The 19986-nt window shown below is 37.0% G+C and overlaps 4 protein-coding genes across 4 annotated transcripts in view; 3 read left to right on the top strand and 1 right to left on the bottom strand.

Moving 5' to 3' along the window:
* The window catches only part of pde9aa (phosphodiesterase 9aa), a 31300-nt gene extending 30567 nt beyond the window's left edge, over positions 1-733 (top strand). Inside the window, exon 19 of the mRNA XM_056755785.1 lies at positions 599-733. The gene's annotated coding sequence lies outside the window, so the exon portion shown is untranslated. The remainder of the gene's footprint in view (positions 1-598) is intronic.
* On the bottom strand, positions 37-6442 carry wdr4 (WD repeat domain 4). Its single transcript, XM_056755787.1, has 11 exons — positions 6331-6442; positions 5664-5732; positions 5424-5564; positions 4778-4934; positions 2602-2714; positions 2466-2526; positions 2251-2355; positions 1764-1828; positions 773-959; positions 623-695; positions 37-442 (listed from the first exon to the last, which is right to left on the bottom strand). The coding sequence occupies exons 1-11, from the start codon at positions 6411-6413 to the stop codon at positions 246-248; spliced, it is 1251 nt and encodes a 416-aa protein (XP_056611765.1). The 5' UTR covers positions 6414-6442; the 3' UTR covers positions 37-245.
* Positions 6443-6482: 40 nt separating this feature from the next.
* On the top strand, positions 6483-14955 carry si:ch211-140m22.7 (uncharacterized protein LOC570370 homolog). Its single transcript, XM_056755788.1, has 7 exons — positions 6483-6817; positions 7090-7150; positions 7548-7635; positions 11694-12497; positions 14107-14170; positions 14388-14509; positions 14720-14955. Exons 2-7 carry the CDS (start codon positions 7106-7108, stop codon positions 14749-14751), a joined length of 1155 nt encoding a protein of 384 aa, XP_056611766.1. The 5' UTR covers positions 6483-6817; positions 7090-7105; the 3' UTR covers positions 14752-14955.
* Positions 14956-15101: 146 nt separating this feature from the next.
* On the top strand, positions 15102-19893 carry ndufv3 (NADH:ubiquinone oxidoreductase subunit V3). Its single transcript, XM_056755786.1, has 4 exons — positions 15102-15538; positions 15845-15959; positions 16337-17485; positions 19592-19893. The coding sequence occupies exons 1-4, from the start codon at positions 15494-15496 to the stop codon at positions 19762-19764; spliced, it is 1482 nt and encodes a 493-aa protein (XP_056611764.1). The 5' UTR covers positions 15102-15493; the 3' UTR covers positions 19765-19893.
* Positions 19894-19986: the final 93 nt, after the last annotated feature.

The following is a 19986-nucleotide window of genomic DNA, read 5'->3' as shown; positions in this document are numbered from 1 at the left end:
ACAAACGTCAGTGGGCGTCCTTTTAAAAGCACTCTGTATTTTAATTAAGTTTTATGTTTATTCATATTCTTTTGTGGCTGCATGAAAAGTAATGCCATCATCATTGCTGCTTATTAACTGAGCATAAAAGAAATTATAGTGATATCTAATGGACAATACACACACAATAAAAAAATCATTTAAACAGTAAAAAAATAACAATCATTGTCATTGTTTGAAAACAAATGTAAAACGAATCTTCCTATTTAGCCGGTGCTTTGAATCCCAGTATCGCTCTCCGTTTTACTTCTTTTTTCAGTCGAATTTGGTTTAGAGCCATTTGCTGCTGCTCTCTTCTTGCTTTCCTTTTCTAGTCTTTCCTGTTTCTTTTGTAAATACGATGCCATGTTGTCAAAGTTCACTTTATACAAGTGCTTATATTGACTTTCCAGCCCCATGGAACCTGTGAACACAGGACAGAATGCATCATTAGAATCTTAGAGATCAAAGTTCAGATATGTTAACATGTATTTTGTAGAAAGTCTTGATATGACCATTTAATGTGGTTAAGCCATTGTATCCAATTCTAGCCTGTTAACATTTATTTTCTCTGTTACAGAATCATATTTAGTGGATTTCTTACCTTTAAAGACATTCCATTGGGCTTTTAATGCTTCAGTGACCCTGCTCAATTCAGGTGTTTCAGTGTCACACAGCTATAGCCAAGCAAAACCAGTTAGTAAAAGTAAAGTCACCGTCAGTGCATCAAAAGACAGCTTAAAATTTGGTATACCTCCCAGTTCTCTTCTGAGTACTGATACTGAAGCACATTCACGTCTTCATTCTCTAGTAAGACCCAAAGATGGCATTGTGAATCAAAGGTCATATCCCAGGGAGCATGAGGAAGAACAAGTTTCTCAGCAGATTTCAAGCAGACCTCTGTCCCAGCATCCACCAAAAACAGCTGAACTGAGAGAAATCTAAACAGATGTTTATGATCATTTTTATGCAAAATGACAGAGTTAAAGTCAAAAGTTGACATGCCTCTTTGGAGAACCTAGAAAATGCAACAATTTTTTTTGTTGAGAAAAATAAGAAAAGGTTTTTTGGTGTAAATTGTTATTGTTTATATATGCATTGTTTTATTAAGTAATGTCTTTCCGAAGCTATAAATATATATATGTTTCTAAAGAAAATAAATGTAAACCGTTTACACCAAAAACATTTTTAGCAGTTTACACCCACCTGACTTAATTGAATCGACTTCATGAAAAGCACTGAATGTTTCTATCTATTGTAATAGTTGTGTTTGAGTCTCTTGATCGTCCTCAATGTAAAAAGATGAATCTTAACATCATATTGTTACTGCTGGACATGAGGCAAATATACAGAAATGCTGAAAAAGCGAAGATTCTGGAGGACCTGGGTAATTTTTCTGAAGATCATTGGAAAGTTTAATGAATCGGTACAAATAAGGAACCCTTAAACAACTATGACAAAACATAAAAACTGTCATTGATTGTGCAGGTAACATCATACAGTATTAAGGATCAGGGGCTATTTTAGAAATTCTGGTATTATTCATTGGTTTCAACTTCATGTTAACATTTATAAAATAACTTGTTCATCGTTAATTTTCAAAATTCCAATCACAATTTTTTTCTACCAAAGGCTATCTAAACTTTTGACTTCAACTGTAGATGAGCAATATCTTACAAAATACTTTTTTGTCTGAGTGTTGTTAAAGAATTCTACAGACATTGATACTAATGAAAGGAACACACCCCTCACACTGGACAGCTATGTGTCGCCCATCTGGCGAGCTGATGATCCGGCTAACAGCAAACCTCTAAGAAAGAAGACACATTGGTATTTTTTTTTAAAGACAGTGGTGTCAAATTAACATGTTTATAAAACACTTGGGTTAAATTAAGTTTAAAAACACTTTATATAGCATATGGTTAAGATTTGCATTGAAATATCAGAAGTGAAACCTTCATATTAAACAAAACTGAAAGTGTTGGTAAGTAGACATACGTTAATCGATAGGGTTTGTGGTTTCTTTTCATTTTTTGATGTGAATGGAACCGAGATCATATGTATAATAGAGTAGTAAAGCACTGGTCTAGTTGGGATGAATTTGCTCTGTCTACTTTTAAGGTTTTTGCATTTTGGTATTGTTTTTGTGACAATCATACAATTCAATATTAAGATGAGAACTTCCAAAATATATGCCAGGGTCTCGTGATAATTAGAACATTTGTGGGTCACCTTTTCTGTGTCTAAATTGGCGTCATCCAAAATGACAAGTTGATTCAGGTCAATGCTTTGTAACCTCTGACCAGTCTCATAATGCCAAACTTTCACTGTGCCATCCTGTAAAACATTTCAAAAATAACTCTTAAATCAAATCAAATCATAACTACTAAGCCTCCAGATATTGCAACCTAACCATAAAGGTAAGTGAATTGTAAAAGCACGCTTACCCCTGAGCCGGAGAGAAGCCAGTCAGGGTGTCCTGCAGGCACAAGCAATGCACTGACAAATCTGTCAAGAAAAAATCAGGTTCAAACCAGAACTAATATGAACCATATGACAACAACAAATTCCTACTGTCCGTACTCTCTGTGGCCTAGGCAGAAAGCCTGAATGTTGTACGGTTGAAGTCGGAAGCTTATTCTGATTTTCTCATCTCTGTCTGCGGTTATGATATACTTATCATCTGGAGAAAGAGCCTGTGTAGATAAACACAAAAGGCGTTCAGTTAAAAACAATAAAGGGAATTTTTGAAGGATGTATCTTACAAAGTTGATTTAGATATAAAAAATTGTTATTAAAAAGTACTATTGGTAATTTGGTAGCTGAAAGAATATACAAATCAGATACAATTGTTAAAAGGAATCTTGGGTATATAGAGACGTAAGGCTAAATATATTAGCAATGGCATTGACTTCATAAATGTGAAATAAAAAAACAGTGTAACGGTCACAGTATTCATAAACCTTGAATACCCTGAGGCCGCATTTTTGCGTCAAAAGCGGTGACGGAAAAAGTTTGCAACCTAAACCCGTTCTGTTAACACTACAGCGAAGCACACGCGCTTTCAATGTATAAAAGTAAATATTGAGACGTCAAAAATAAGACAAGATATATAAATACACAGGGACAGTAGGTGGCGGTATGTCCTCTTGACACAAGCTAGCCTTACTGCCATAAAAGAAGAATGCGTTCCCTTCAGTGTCAGTAAGCATCTGTTCAACGTAAATGTGCATTAAATCATAGTTTTAAACGTCCGTCTTTAGGACATTTAAGACTATTTAAGACATCAGCATCCACCATACCGTATACTTTATACATTATGAGAAAATACTGATAAACACAACAATAAGATGCTTGCGGTTTGGGTATTTATTCTGCATTAGAGCACGCGTGAATAATGGAGAGAGAAGACAATAACGTAAGGCTACTAATGTTGAGAAATCAACATCAAAAAGCCAAAATCTGGATGAAATGCATTTTATAATGGCTAAAAACATTGTGTTTGTAATATATTATATATCAAAAAGCCCCTTATATTGATTAGTGTCAGTGTTCAGTTTAACACAGTTTAACGCTAATCCACAACAAACTCCACCACGACTGGAGCAGGATGTTTGTCAGTGGCAGTAACTCTTGTCATAAATACTCCCAGTGTGACAACATGCATGTTGTGCTTTTGCTCATCAATGATGTTTTTTTTTCCTAAAATACTGTTAATACGTTAGTAATAATATGATTTAGTCTTAACTGTGCGTTAGAGCATATCAGAAAGTCGACGTTATGAAAAATTATATATATGAAACCCAAATATATCTATACAGGTGCATGTGCGGCGAATGTGTCAAAATGCAAAGTTAATAGCAAGATAAACCAACTGTAACACCTCAGACATAAGGTACAAAAATATTTCTTGAAGTTAAAGACAAAAATGAATAGTCACACTTACAGGTTGTGTGATTCGGTGGAGCTAACAGGTCCAAATAGAGTTGGTATTGCCCGCTCTTTCAAGGATAGTCGTTTCACATACCCTGCAGTGAACGCGCCAATATTTTTAAACCAATCTTCGGTGAAATGACGCGCGCACAGTTAAACCCCGGGGTTATACTCCTTTGGTATCGCTTGAAAAATGAATTGTAACCATTTTTCCCCACAGACGTTCTTCCTTTGGTAGTTGAAATAAGACGGACTTAGTTTCACACCGTAGAACACAGGCTATAGACATGATACACATGCAGCACGAACAGGCGACAGTGTTTGTGGGAGGAGAAATAAGTTTTCGCGTCAGTCTCAGCAAAACGTAGGCGGGGACTATGTATAGTGAGGTAGATACGCGGGTGTACAAGTCCACGTCTCGTTTGTGTGATTCAGAGTCGACTCCCATTTTTACAAGCAAATAACTTTGTTATTTATTCACCTTCGGACTAACAACTTGGCAGACAGCTTACTTTCAAACACGGCAACATAACAGACTGCATGAAATGTCATTTTCATGATCTCATGCTACCTACTCTTTAAAGAATTGAAAATATTTGATGTGTTTCTAACAAACAAATCCTAGTAGTGTAGTAGTAGTGTAAGGCTATTACAACATATTAAGCCATACATCTCTCTATACAGTGGGTACCCTTTAATAAACAAAAAAACAGAAAGGGCAGCCCGTGGATATGTGGAGTTTGAGTTAGAATTGAAAGCTTTTTAATTCTGTGGATCTTAATAATGTTCTGTTGAACTGCTGCACAAAACCAAATGTTACACTTACCACAGCCAATAACATAGAGACATGTCCCAGATGTAGCTTTCCTGGTTTTTGTGGCTCCAGAACGGAGAATGAATACACATCACCAGACTTATCAGCCACATAGACTTCATCTTCGGTTTGAGTAAATATAACAGATGTGCATCTCCGCATAACCCACCTATAAGAAAATAACCACAGTCTTAATAAAATCTGAAGTAGTTTATCATTTACACACCCTCGTGCCACATGTGACACACTTTCTTATGTGAAACAACCTTCCTTTCAGGAAATCCTCTGAAATCAAATATAATGCCATTACATGTTGTTTGCAAACATTTTTATCCAGAGGTTGAATTTTAAACCAACAGCCCGCTAAAAAGCTCTTCCAGTTTCAGGTTTGAATAAATAATATGGGTAATGCAATTTACACAGCTCAGTTCGAAGCTTTGGGAGGTCTATTCTTCATTAAATACTTTTGAGGCTTTTTTCAATTTGAAGATTGACAACCCTAGTCCACAATCTTAAAGAGCACTGAATTTCATTACAAGGAAAAGAGTGGTCGTGATAGGTTTCCATTTCAAGGAAGAAAGTCTTTGGAACAAGCTTTATTTACTTGGAACAAGTAAATAAACATTATGATATTTTCCACTGAAATGAGAGCTGTTACCGTGTACTAATGCAATGCCACGATGGCTCAGTAGAGAAAAGAACAAGACGTTTGTGGTCATCTGTGAGTGCTACATGTTTGCCGGATGCGGAGACAGCAAATGCAAGAATCTTGTCACTGTCTTTATCTGATCCTCCTCCACTGAAATGCAGGAATAAAAGGGTTTTAAAATTTCATACCCTCCTTAAATATGAAATACACAAACATTCATTACACAGCACTTGTAAATGAAAAGGTTACCTTTTCTCGTCGCCATCAGCTTCCTTTATTCGTTTCTCTGCTTTTGCACAGTCAAACACAAACAAATCCCTATCAGAACGTAGATCAAGTGGAGTGAGTTACCATGTTAACCAGCTTACATGCCATTCCTCTCTATTTACTTTATTTTATTTAAATGTATAACTTATAAGAATGTATAAAACGAAAACATGCCAGTCTAGAAAAGCACAAGTACACAAATAGTTTTTTGGTATTCTTATTTTGTGGATATAATGCTTTTATGCAAGGATAAAAGAATATAATCAGATTTCGAAAGTAACTTTGATTTTATGATATACATTTTTAAATACAACATGATGCGTGCATTTATGACATTTCCAAGTCCATCCAAATCGATAACTGTGTTAGGTTAACTTACTCAATATATTTATTTATTTCTAAATTAATATGGAAGAACCAGCATTTCAGTGCATATGAACTTTATGTTGATGCTCCACATCCGCAGGTCCTTCCAATCCTCTAACGTATGTCTATATGTATGCACTGTAACGTTACATGTGGCAGAATTGACAATAAAGCAGACTTTGACTAACGTTATAAATTAAAGCACTCATTAATGTCACAGTAGACGTTCGTGCAAATATCGAATTAAATCCAATGCTAAATAGGGTATAGGTCAGCTACTCACCTGGTCTTTTTAAGGTTTATTGCGATTAAAGTACTAGAACAGCTTGAAACAAACCAGTCTCCTTTTGAACTCACTACTGCCATGATGAATATTGCTCACATGTGAGTCAGTCGCACGTTTAATACGTCATACGCATAGACGTGCAGGAATCTGTCACGAGAAAGTCGCCATTACTAGTGTACGAGTTAAAAAGGAATAATATATATCGGCGTGTTCGATTTAAACTCCTGGTTTACAGTGTGCACGTTTAATGATGCTTTTTATAAGCGTTTAGTGAATCCTTTGTGGAATTTTTTTTACCATTTCAACCATTACCATTACTTATTAATAGGAACACAGAGTTGTGCGAGGGGGCGTGAACGTTATGCAAGAACTTTATTTAAACACATTTAACGTTAAAGTTGTTGTACTCTTATTACATTGAGCTCAATTCTATCTGTCGTTTTAGACAAACTGGAATTTTGATTTAAATAAATCTGAAATTCAGGTAATAATAATATCTGCACCTAACAAAAATTATCAAGAAAATCTGAGCATTTCACATGGATATGCGCTATTTTATTTATCATATAACGTTTGCGCGTAACGGTCATCCATCATTGTTCAATGTGTGTTGTTGCATTAGCCTATATCTGTTGCTGTCCGGTCCACGAATAATAGCCTTTCTCGCTCTGTTTATGAAGCAACTATTGCTTGTTTTTCAATGGGAGACGTCAGGATTTGTGATGGATAATGTCGATGCGACTGTTCTCTTCATAGGCATACAGCAGCAATCATGGCAGTCTCCTTGCTAAGGGTAGGACGATTTGGAACGCTTAAGGTAATGTAATAAATTTTGCGACATTAACAATATGCGTGCATGTTTTAGTGATAAACAAGCACATTTAATCCTGTGATTGGCGGAAAATGCGCAGATCTGATCCCATATGTGGAAAACTAGTTTACGTAGCAAATCACTGTGGCATTAAATCCCCTCAGACTGGATTTATTAAATAATTTATACAGCTGAGTATAAACGGTATTAAAAAATAATCCTGGAATTACATATGAATTTAACTCAACGTCGATGGGAACACGATGTACTTTCTGCTGAAAACGTTCTGAGACAACATCAAATACTTGTGAAAAATACCTTTACACCTCAATAATATAATGAGTATGTGATATTTTTTGTCTGTTTTTTGAACTGCTATGTTTTGGTTCCTCTTGTTTGATAGTATCTGCTGGCAGAGAGTTCTGTAAGAGTTCCTGTTGTCACTCTGAGCACAACATCTGGGGACAAGAAGTCCAAAAAGCCCAGCAAAGGTATATGTTTTGTACATATATGTTACGTTAAGTATTTTCTAATATAATTGGTGTTATTTATTCATTTTTGGGGGGATGGAAGTATCTGTAGATGTAATCTTAATGCCGTACGTGGGACATGTGAGTTTTTTTTAAAAGAGACCGCTGACATCTTCATGCATGCCCTCTGACCTCAGCTGTAGTTTCTAAACCCGCAGTAGATTTTGTTGAGTCTCTAGCTGTGCCATACAGGAATAACACCGTGCAAATAAACATGCATACTAAATTAATGTTCTACAGTGTACATATTGTTTTGTAACATTCACTGACAAAATTCAATTGTTGTTAAATCAGACCAATGCTTTACATTTGTATTATATGTATTCATTTGGCAGACGCTTTTATCCAAAGCGACTCACAACCAGAAGAAATATCAATATTTAAAGGGATTACCCACCCAAAAATTAAAATTCTGTCATAATTGACTCACCCTAGAATTGTTCCAATCGGAGAACACAGAGAAAGATTTTGGAAGAAAATATTTTTTATTACTATGGGAGTCAATGGTGTCCAACTGTTTAGTTTCAAGCATTCTTACAAATATTTTTGTTAGTTTTATACTTAGTTTTTATACTCAAAGTCCTGAGAAACGTGGGTGTTATATCACTGCCTATGAATTATAAATATAAAAAAACTTTACTAACATGTCTTAACACCCTAGAAGACACAAAGATGATATTGCTAGTTTGGAATGAGGATAAACAGGTTCCCGTTCTAAAACAATATCATTACACTTGAATGAAACATTCAAATGAAAATATAGAAATTGATAGGTTTTTTTCTAAGGATTCAAAGAACCAAATTCTTTTTGGAATCGGTTGATTTTCACATGTAAAGGAAATTTTGTATTAAATAAAATATGTTATACTGGTCATGTGTAGGAAGATAACCTTATGATCCACTCCCCACTTACTGGCAGATGTTCATTTCAATCACATGCTAAGTGGTATATTTGGACCTCTTATATATAGACCCTTGGTTTACAGTATATATGCCACATTGACATCAGAATCAAGGACCGTGCTGCATGAATAAGCCTTTATAGTTTAAGCCACTCCTTTTGTTCATTGAAGAGAATCTGATAATGCCAAAGGGCTGGGATGTGTCTCCCCAGTGACACAAATATGTTTTTATGGTAAGTTTACATGAACATTTCATTTATGCATTTGGCAGACGCTTTTATTCAAAGCGATTGACATGGCATTATCCTATACATGTGTTTCTAAATATGTGCAATCCCTTGGGATTGAACCCACTACCTTGGCATTGTTAGTGCCATGCTCTTGCCACTGAGCTACAGGAAAGCTATCCAATAACCACTAGCACAATGTAATATATTTTGTTCACTTGTGTCTTACATTATCCCAAATGTTTCCAACAATGTTTGCATTCATAGAAATTCACAATTTAACTGTGTAACCAGTGTGTGCCTGTAATAAATGTAAATGTTCCTCCTCGTTGCACCGGTTAATGGAGTCATGTGAGTTTTATCTTCCTATTTTACTGTCGTAGAAATCTTAGCTTTGTTCCACTTCATGCTTTGCAGAATGCTAATAATGATAGTTGTAATAATGAATAAATATAGTTGTATAGCACACCACTGTTGTTTCCAGTGAGCCACTTTGGCTAACGTTGTAAAACTTAATTTCCATCAACAGTTTAGGTGAAGACAACTGCTTGCATAATTCCACCTTCCTTTACAGTTTATCAAGCTCCTCATGACCTCTAAGTGGTGAAAAGGTGTGTTTAAAAAAATCTTTAACAACTAAATTATTGTATGCTACGTTTTTCTTTATCATAAACAAGTCATACAAGAAGAACACAATTCCTTTAATATAAGTGAGTGTTTTTGGCCCCACTTTGTCGTTACTTCCGCTTTATCATCAATAACATTAAATTGACCTCTTACACAAGCACATATCACGTCTTTGTGGGGCTATAGGACATTGATAGATAAGCGCATGGCTGAAGCAGGGGAGATGAAATAGTGACTGGATCCACTGCTTGAGCAATATAACATATCTGCACATTCAATTTATTAATCAACAAGACATTTTTCTTGTTCTTTTAACAAAATTTGCAAGCTTGTGACTTCAGAACCGTTTTGAGATACCTTAATGTCCTTTTAGATTCATGTGCGTTACCTACATTTTTGGGGAACTACATTTATAAAGGCCCTATATGGTTAAGTCCTAGAGATATAAGCATGGAAATATGGCTTCATGAGTGAACTGTAAAAATCTGTTACTCTTAAATTATTTCAGTTGTAGAACAACCCTCAACCTCTTTAAAAAAAAGTTGCCAGCCTACGCCAACGTTTTTTAACATTTTCACCCAATTTGAATGACTCACGGTAAATTTTCTGCAAAGAAAATATGGACAAACAATATGTCAAATGAAAGAACAGAGTCTCAGCTTTTAAACAAAATAAACCGTATTATTCTATCTTCGTTTGTTCATTTTTTTATCACTCCGTAGATGTGGGTAGATTTCTTCAAAAATGCATCATTTTGATCAAACAGCTGAGATAATTAAAGTTTTTTTTGTCAAAGATACCGCCCAGATTCCACTCAGAACAATCATTAAAAACCGCTAAAACATATACTTTCCAGGTTCTGGGATTCTATACTTTTTCCCAGTGGTGTGTAATAGCGTCACCTGCTGTACAACAGTACAAACACTGATTGCCGTAAAAAAACTTTGGCGGGGAAGCGATTTTTTTTAATGACGAGATAACTCGTCATGTCCTGCGGAAGAGTGTGAGATGGTTTCATCACCAAGTTTCTGAATTCCCCGGTTCCATCAGCTTTGTAAACAAATTCATGATACAGCGACATTATTTACAACACTGGCAACAGACAATTGCGCTTATCAACCACATGGATCACAGACAACCTCTGCAAGTATTACAAATGACTAGAGATCCCCAGGTTACACTTATCCGGTGCAAACAGGGCTCAGGGCACATCAAGCAATCTCTAACAAAGCAATAGTGAGGCATTGTATAAATATGTTGTGCTCACATTAGATTGGTGCGCAATTCCTGTCTGGTCCAATAATGACGACATAGTACTGCTTTTTTATTTTAATCTCTCCGCAAATCCATCGTTAACCCCGCCTTTTTCCCAAAGGAATCCGCGGTAATGTTTTACCCACGTGAGCTGGAACGTCTTTAGGAATAAACTTCGGAATCCGAAGGAAGGTAGTGGAGCGACTGTGTTCTTCCACAACCAGGCGCTAAACAATATTTTGCGATCTTTAACATGGCATGTTTATTGCTTGCTCGGTCTATCTGGTTCTGTGCAACTTGTGGTACTGTCATGGGCGAACCAGTGGGCGGGGCTAGAGATGTAGTCGTTGATATGTTTTTGGGGAGGCTGTTTTAACCTAGACATGTGCATTCCAGGAGCTAGCGTTCGCTGAGCCTGGTGTCAATAACAGTTTTAATTTCAGTAACAAGGTTCTTTTCAGTTCTGACCCTTACAGGATGTTCGATTCCCTCTTATATAACAAAAGCTTGGGTTAAAATCGAGGTCTTAATTCATCGCCCCTTTAAATCAAACTTATATTTTGGTGTGAGGCTTAAATTTTTCTAACTTTACGTGTTTTATATATGCATGACAAACTTGTAACACACCAAAGATACAGGAAACCACGAAATCAAGTCATATGACTCATTTAAGATATACGCGAGAATGTGCTTTAAAATTGTATTTGTCTAGTTACTAAAGAGAGAGGGTGAGTGTACTAAAAGGATATTTCATAAAAATCTTTTGGGTAACAAATTTCTATGAAAAATGCTTTACTTTTTATACAAGCAAGAGTTCACATTTTGTTTTACTTGATAATACGATTTAAAGGTCCACCACCAGGGGTTGCTGATCTGATCTTTATGATTAAAAACCTGGGAAAGTTGTTTTGCTCTGTGATTTGAAGTGGTCTCCGTTGGGTCTGAAAATGAACATGATGAATCAAATTATTGCATTTTTAAGTTAACCCTGCTTCCCCCTCCATCCTAGAAAAAGCAGCTCCAAAAACATACTTTGATATTGGAACACTTGTCCAGCACAGAGCGTATGTGGAATTCCCCAAAAAGGAGCCTACAGTTGTTGCTGCAGCCACAGAAGCTGCATCTGCTGCCACCCCTATAACTGCCGCTCCTGCTGCAGCAGAAGCACCAGCCACCATTCCTACTGTTGAAGCTGCTATATCTGCCACTAATCTGACTCCTCCAGTTGAAACCCCTGAAGCCAAAACCCCAGAACCCGCTGCCACTACAGCCGAATCCGCTGCCCCTGCAACCGAAGCCGCTGCCCCCGGAGCCGCTGCCCCTGCAGCCGGAGCCGCTGCCCCTGCAGCCGAAGACCCTGCCTCTGCAGTCGAAGCCGCTGCCCCTTCAGTTGAAGTTCCTGCAGTTAAAGCCGCTGCAGCCAAAGTGACAGCCCCTGGAGTTGAAGCAGCTGCCCTTTCACTTGAAGTTCCTGCAGTTGAAGCGGTTGCCCCTTCAGCCAAAGCCCCTGCAGTCGAAGCACCTGCCCCTTCAGTCGAAGCCGATACTGTCATAGCCGCTGCCCCTTCAGTTGAAGTTCCGGTAGTTAAAGCCGCTGCCCCTGCAGCCAAAGCGACAGCCCCTGGAGTTGAAGCAGCTGCCCCTTCAATCATTTCTGAAGCTGCCCCTATTGTAGAGGCTGTCACTGAAGTAGCTGCAGAAGTTGTGACTGAAGTTGCCCCTGTTGCAGATACAGCTCCTGCTGAAGAGCTGATAGATTCTGTCCCTGTGGTAACAGATGCTGCTGAGGTTCCTGCTGGGGAGACACCTGAGGGTATACTCCATATCCCTATAACCTCCCTCTTTCATATTATGGGATACAGCACATTTGATAGCTGTTTTGTTTTCTCATTTTGTATAGTTTTTTTAAGAAGTAATTGTAATGATAATAGCTAAAATGGTTTAGTGTAAATATCACAATGCAGTTTCTTCATTGTATCTGTTAATAATTTGTAAGGCATAGCACATATGCAAGCTTTACTAAAGCTAAGCATTACTGCAGCAACAGACACCCAAGTTAAGCCCAGTGCACACGGTGCGACCTTGGCTACGTTTTTGTAGTCTAAAGTAATTCTGAAACATCTCAAAAGTTTATATTTATAAGTGCAGAGTTCTTGCAATGTATTAAACTTTGAACCACTCCTTTTTATATACAGTCTGACACAAAACAATGATTGTTCTTGAAAAAGAACATGTATCATATTATATTCTGAAAATCAGCAGTTAAACAAAATTAAACGCAAAGTATGCACAAGGCTTGACTCTTTCAAGGTTTTAGTCCGCAAGACTAGACAGTGGATTTTGTCTTGATCCTATTACTCTCAGTCCATGACATAGAACGTAGTCTCTTCCTTTGTCATCCGTGTCTGTGCATGCCTGCGTTAGTTGTTTGCTTGCTTGCCGATTTTTTTACTCTTCAGGTTATGCAATGCTTGTTCTTCATTGCATACTTTGCTATTTTTGCTTATTTATTATTGTGACTCCTCAATGCTCAAATACATTTGTTTTGCATGTTTCAGTTCTTCGCCCATTAATTAATTTAAAAATGTTTGTTTCATGTTTTCGCCTTCCTTTTCTCTTCTCGTTTATATTTTTTATCAGCGTTCGAAATCATACCCATTGTTCCTTTTGTCGCAACTTACATCCCAAGCAGCCACATACTGTCTATAGTTTGTGCTAGTGTATTTTCCTGTAAAAACAAAATTCAAGATTTTTCTGCTTTGTAAATTTGATGGAAAACTTTATCAGTTAGTTTTCTTTTTTGTTAAAGTTAATGTTATGTTAAATGTAAAGGGAAAGGTTTATACTGTATGGTAAGATGGAATTGCCATTCTTCTCTCCTTACCCGAACAAACTTCGTCAATGTATCACTCTTTTTCCCAGGGTTTCGCATGATATCGGCTAATTATCCTTTTACCTTTTCCTGTGTATGTGGGTTTGTATGCGAAAGATAAATGTGAAATGTCTGTTATTTCTTACCCACTTTCCCAATGTGGTATATGGTGGATTCGGTGAGATTGAGTTTGCACTCTGTTTGCTGTATGTGGAATGGAAGCATCAGATTATGAGAGTGTACAACAACAACTGCTTGAATATAATAATATTTATTTCTTTATGGTAAATATACATTGTCTCAACACTATTGTGGTATAAACTTCTTCCTTTCATTTCAGTGACGATGCAATCTTGGTAGTAGTTACTCCCAGCCTAACCTGTTCCTTCACTCAATTCTTTACCTCCTTCGTCCAGTATATATTTTACAGTGGCCACCCTAGGCACTTCTTATGCATGAGGGCTAAAGACATCCCTTTAGTGTACAATTCATATGTATGACTGGTGTTTTTTAAAGATATTTAATAATTGTTCTTTTTCCTGTGACTCAGCTGGATTGGACCCTATTCAGAATCTTTTCCTACATTCAATTCGTGCATACACCACAAAGAGCAAGTGAGTGTTGTTCTCAAATTCTTACTGTCATAATCTTTCATATTTTACTAAAAGCGGCAAATGACCTGGTCTGTCAGCCAAATTTATTTATTTAGTATGTTTAAAAACAACAATGGTTATATGCTAAGCAATGTATTACTTTCTGCAGTCCTAATTTAACTAAGGCCTGGTTTAAATTAATTGGTGTCTGGAAAACCGCCCCTTTATGTTTACTCAGTGCTGCTGGTGGTCTTGATGCAGGCCCTGAGTACCAAAAGGCTCTTGCTGAGGAAATAAATAAACTAAAGCGGCTGTATGGTGGGGGTGACCTGACTTCATTCCCAGATTTCAAATTCCCTGGTATGTCAACAGTAAAATTAATAGAATAAATTAAATCTGATCGTTTAGGAAGTTCTGAAAAATTCACAGAAATCAAAGAAAAAAACAATATGACTTCCTGAAACTCATTTTGTGATTTTTTTTGTAACTATTGCAGTGAATTTGTCTTGAATCTTGGTTTGTTTGTCCTAAATAAAACAACCACTAATATATCAATGTTTCTATTTACAGAGCCCATATTTGATGAAGTGTCTTCAAAGTAAATCGTCTGTATTTGTGTGTACCTCTCATGTGCATTTTGTCAATTGTCTTTCATCTGTAAGCCTTAATATATTGTGAGATTATACATGCAAGTCTAAATAGCCAATTTTCAAACATGTGTGATGAAAAGCTGATTTATGTGGTGCACATGTGGAAGTTTGTTTGAATTCTTTAGGAAAAGAGCTGAATAAACTGAGCCGCACACATTCTGTGTAAAACGTTGTTCTTATTTTAAAAATTATTACAAACATTCATCAGGTCATCATCTATATTTATCGCTTATCCTATTTGGGGTCTTTGGGAGTGTTGGGGTCTATCCATCTATCTTCAACCAGGGCAGGAAATAATCCCGGGCTGTGTTTCCCAAAAGCAGCGTAAGCCTACGTTGATCGTAGCTCCATTGGAAACTGGGCGGTCAAGTTACATTTTAAGGATTTGTATTGAGTACTACATTGATATCCAAGAATGACAGATATTGCTTTATATTAGGAGGGGATATTTGTAAAGTAATATAAAAAGGTTGCACAATAAGTTGCATTTTTGCAATGATGGGTCAAAACAGTTTGTTTGATTCTTTGTGAAATAATTCTAAATATTTCTGCAAATACAATGACTTTCGTAATTACAAATCAGTAAAACAGAGATCAAGTCTTCGATTTAAATATCAATGACATGATATTTTTATAGGAACTATCGATCTTTGGTGATATTTTCCGCCCGGACAATAATAACAGAAGAACAAAGATGGCGACGTCCTTGCTTAGGTTAGGTCGACTTGGGTCTCCTAAGGTAAAAATAAATAATCTTGTTGCATTTTTACAAAAATAGCACCGAAGAAACATAGAAACACGTTGATTAAATGTGTTATTATAACGTTAAGCGAATGGCCCTTATAGATAAAACGCCATTCGCATTACGGGTGTTTGTAACTACACTCAACAATGAAAGCTGATAGAACATTAGCTACATATGTAGAATTAGATTTAATCGAATTTTTAAGCTTATATCTTTAGACATGTTCAGGGTGTATTAGTCTTGATCTCTTAATGTCGTATTATAAGGCAGCGCATGATTTTCATGTGACTTTCTATATAGTGTCTCCTGCGTGAAATCTGGGGCACACAGAAGAAGAGCCCGTTTGTTGCAGCATTGTGCACTAAAGCGGACGCCCCTCCCAAAACAGTAAAGAAGCCAAAGGCTACAACTAAGAGTAAGCAATTGACTTTTACAATTAACATCCCTTCTCACAATTTGTGTGTTTTTCCTCTAATTTGTACACAATTACAGCCATTCATTTCCACTCACGGGTGTGTCTGCAGCATGATTACATTATTACGTAACTACACGTACATTTAAGTTCATATCAGTTTCAGACAACAATACTTTTTCCGCTTAGATAGGGAACTCATGTGACTATTTTATACATTAAGCCTTGGGCGAGGTGGCAAGATGCTGTTTGGCCTCTATGTAGGGTGTTTTTTTCTCATTATGGTGTTCACTGGGATAATGGTTCCACTTAACAAGAGGGTTTCTCATATGCATACAAAAACAATCTCATATATTTTATCCCATTTGACGTTTTCTCAGCCAAAGAGGCCGACGAGAGAGCCTCTCTTCTAGCCTACAAGCCTGCAGTTGCCTTCCCTTCTAAGCTGTCTGCCACTGGATTTCTTCCCAAAGACATGGCTTTAGATGAGTCTGATTCTACTGCAAAAGTTGTGATAACTGAGACGGTGGTGGCCACATCTGACACAACAGAACAGCAACTTCTGACATCCCAGTCTATTACTGAAGCCAAAGAACATTTCACTAAGGAAACAGAAGTTTCTGAAGCTATTTCTACAGGCAATGTTGAGATCACTGAAGGCCACCCTGCTTATAAGGTCTGTGCAGCAAGTAACGAAAGTAAGGCCTCTGATGTTAAGGCAGAAGTACAGCAAGATCAGGAGGATACTTCTTCCTCATCCTCATCCTCAAGTGATTCTGAGTCTGACTCTGATTCTGATGATGAGAAACCAAAGATTGAAACGGTGGTCAAATCTGAAGTTAAAGCAGCAGAGGAAGTTCTCACAAGTAAACGAGTACATGTTGCAGAAAATTTTGTAGAGTCTGAATCAGTTATTGCACCTAGTGGCTCATTGGAAGAAGAATCCAAAAAATATGCTCAAGCTAAGGAAAAACCTGAAGGAGTGCCTACCACAAGCACTGAAACAGTTGGCTCGGTGGAGACCCTTATTGACACTGCCCCTGTAATATCCTCCTCCATGATGGAAACAATTCCTGAAGTTAGCGCAGAATCCATCGATGTCTCCCCAGATGAGATGGTGGACAGTGCTGCAGAAGTAAGAACAGCTCCTACTGAAAATATTGTTGAAAATGAATCAGAAACCAAAGCTAAGGTTGCGGATGAAGAGGAACAACAGCCTGCTAGTGTCAATACTTTTCCTAAAGTCATTCCAGAGGTTACCGTAGTATGCAGACTTCAAGAAGTAGACAATATAACTGTTGAATCTAGAGTAGCTGCAAAGTGTTCTGGAGAAGATGTTTCTGAGTCTGTTAAAGACATTGTGACTAAACATGAACGTGAGGCTGCATCAGAGATGGTGGCTAAAGATATTAATGCAACAGATGTTGAGACGGCCTTTTCAGAAGATCTTAAAGATCCTGCACCTCTGGCTGCTGATGCTGTGGCTGCTCAGTCCCTGTCTGAGACCGAAGCTATGGAAGCACCTGAGGGTACATCACACATCATCTTTACTCAGTCTCTCTCTGTAGATCCATCACCACAGAAACACATTCTTCTCATATTTCTAGAACACAATCTTACATTTCTACTGTGACATGGCTAATGCTCTTCTCAGGTGGCTTTGCAATGTTTTATCTCAGTCGGTTTGAATTTTAATTTAATTTATTAACTCTCTTAAATTTGCACGAGACAGCATGGCAAGCTCTCTTGTATTTAATTCTCCCTAGAATAAATGTACTCTGGATGTAGGCTTGAAATCACTTCACTAATCACTATTGCTCTGTCTGCTAAATCAACATCCAGTTAACCATGTAACTTCTTTCCAAGTGGGTCTGCTGATTCTAGGGCCTGATGTATAAATGTTGTATAGTGACACAAGTGAGATTGAAAAGCATTTAGATTATTCTGCACACATATTACATTTAGTCATTTTGGCAGACGCTTTTGTCCAAAGCGACTTACTGTGCACTTATTACAGGGACAATCCCCCTGGAGCAACATGGAGTAAAGTGTCTTGCTCAAGGACACACTGGTGGTGGCTGCTGGGATCTAACCAGCAACCTTTGATTTACCAGTCAGTGGTTTAACCCACTAGACCACCATCTCCTATATCAGCATTCATAAATTTTGCAAAAATATGGTACAGACGCTGTGTATACGCACACTTTATGTATAACATTTATATTCGGTTTTATGGAGTCTCTGCAATTCAGTTGTTAATAAACAAGGCTTACTGTAAGGTGTGTTTACACATTCTTTTACAACAAAGCAAATTCATTAATTTAAGATGATTGTTGGGTATTCCGGCAATACGAGTGTTTGCAACTCTCGGTGATGCATTGCATGCAGGACTACGGGTTCAGCTGTTGGATAAGGTCAGAAAAAATATTGTTGAGTGACATGACGCGACAACAACCAATAAATGTATTGGAGCGCACATGATTCCATCTGGGAGATGGAGAAGTTAAAGTTTCTGTGAGGGACGTAACTGTTTTCATATATTTTACATTGTTTTATATAAATTTCATTCTATCCCCACATACAGGGATACAGTTGTAAATCATGATTTAAAAAGAATTTAGCGTGATTTACACATTGATAATTTACGCATTTGATGATCTTGTTGATACGAGACATTATTTATTTGGATACTTTTTTCATCCAACAGTACACCTACTTGTCAAAATCCACTAACACTGTATGCGTGCATGCCCTGTATAGACTTCGAAGGGGTAAAATGTTACTAGTTGTCTAGAAGCACTTCCAGTTTTAGTTTTTTTATATAAGTAAAAAAATAAAAATTTTACCCCTTCTTAGGTCTCTTTTACTTTATTATCTTAGGGCTATTGTAGGGGCTGGGCTTTAACACCAGATATTTGTTGCTCAATCACTCTTTTTGTTACCAAAACATCTCCACGTCCAGGCCTGATCTTTATTTATTGCTAGATTAGATTTACACCTCCTGATTTGTGAATTAAACCTTGCTTGTTTGTGTGATCGTGTTATTTTAAAAGTATTGATGATGATATATGTGAAGCTTATCCATTCTTCTTTCAGCTACAGCATACTGTATTATTGTTTTTAAACTGACAATGGTTGAAATCAGAATGATGAGATGCCTTTCTGTTACACTTAAATTTTTGCTTTTCTAATCTTAAATATTTTGTTGAATGCATTTTCCTCTACTTACAAATAAGTGTTATGATTTATAAACTATGCGCGTTGTTTGTCATTTAAAGTCTTGCAGTTATTACAACTTTTTTGTTATTTTTTGAACATCAATGGTCCTCATGAAAATTAGCATAATGACAAAAAGTTGCAATATATTTTAAGTTTGATTGACTTCACTAGAAACTGGCAGAGGTATGTAGTTAAAAGCCTCTGGCACCTTTTTCTGTGTGATGCAAAGGACCACCAGCAGTTTTTTCGTGTATTGATTACTGTAACACCTTGAAAGGTGTAAATATTGTAATTAGGTCCTTTTCAAGGGTAGATTGAGAACATCACTTTCTTGTTCACTTTGATGTAATATCTTTGGTCATTTGTTACTTTCACATGTCTTAAATATACTCTCTTGCATTTTTTCATTTTCTCAGAACAAGCATTGGAGAAAGCGGCAGAGCCAGAGCCTGAACCCTTTGATAACACAACATACAAGAACCTGCAGCACCACGACTACAACATGTACACCTTTGCTGATATGGATGTAGAGATGGCTAAACATCGTCTGTCCCAGCCTTCCTCAGGCAGACCCTCACCCATGCATTGAGCCACTCTCTTGCTATCTTGATCCACAATCTTGTTTCTTGCTTGTGTTTCTTTATTCTTTAGATAGCATATTGACAAATCCTAAACTTTATGCCAGAATTCTTTAATTAAAATATATGATTTAACTTCATTAGAGTTTTGAGTTGTTTGTGGATGTTTTGCTGTTTAAAACCCAACAACCCTTCTGTATTGCTATCATTATGTACTTAATAAGATGTGAGAC

The sequence above is a fragment of the Triplophysa dalaica genome, chromosome 8 (assembly GCF_015846415.1).
Source record: "Triplophysa dalaica isolate WHDGS20190420 chromosome 8, ASM1584641v1, whole genome shotgun sequence".
In the NCBI taxonomy this organism is placed as follows: Eukaryota; Metazoa; Chordata; class Actinopteri; order Cypriniformes; family Nemacheilidae; genus Triplophysa; species Triplophysa dalaica.
Note: the sequence above shows the minus strand (reverse complement) of the source record. Positions and strands in the feature narration are given on the sequence as shown.

What these genes read in the sequence shown, in the direction of transcription:
- wdr4 (XM_056755787.1), bottom strand. Translation starts at nt 6,413, where the DNA reads ATGGCAGTAGTGAGTTCAAAAGGAGACTGGTTTGTTTCAAGCTGTTCT. An exon ending in CCAATTTAGACACAGAAAAG is followed by an intron (nt 1,829 to 2,250) that starts GTGACCCACAAA and finishes CTTCTTTCTTAG; the next exon opens with AGGTTTGCTGTTAGCCGGAT. An exon ending in ACTCAGAAGAGAACTGGGAG is followed by an intron (nt 696 to 772) that starts GTATACCAAATT and finishes GCTTGGCTATAG; the next exon opens with CTGTGTGACACTGAAACACC.
- si:ch211-140m22.7 (XM_056755788.1), top strand. Translation starts at nt 7,106, where the DNA reads ATGGCAGTCTCCTTGCTAAGGGTAGGACGATTTGGAACGCTTAAG. An exon ending in TGCTGGGGAGACACCTGAGG is followed by an intron (nt 12,498 to 14,106) that starts GTATACTCCATA and finishes CCTGTGACTCAG; the next exon opens with CTGGATTGGACCCTATTCAG. An exon ending in GCATACACCACAAAGAGCAA is followed by an intron (nt 14,171 to 14,387) that starts GTGAGTGTTGTT and finishes ATGTTTACTCAG; the next exon opens with TGCTGCTGGTGGTCTTGATG.
- ndufv3 (XM_056755786.1), top strand. Translation starts at nt 15,494, where the DNA reads ATGGCGACGTCCTTGCTTAGGTTAGGTCGACTTGGGTCTCCTAAG. An exon ending in GTCGACTTGGGTCTCCTAAG is followed by an intron (nt 15,539 to 15,844) that starts GTAAAAATAAAT and finishes CTTTCTATATAG; the next exon opens with TGTCTCCTGCGTGAAATCTG. An exon ending in GCCAAAGGCTACAACTAAGA is followed by an intron (nt 15,960 to 16,336) that starts GTAAGCAATTGA and finishes ACGTTTTCTCAG; the next exon opens with CCAAAGAGGCCGACGAGAGA.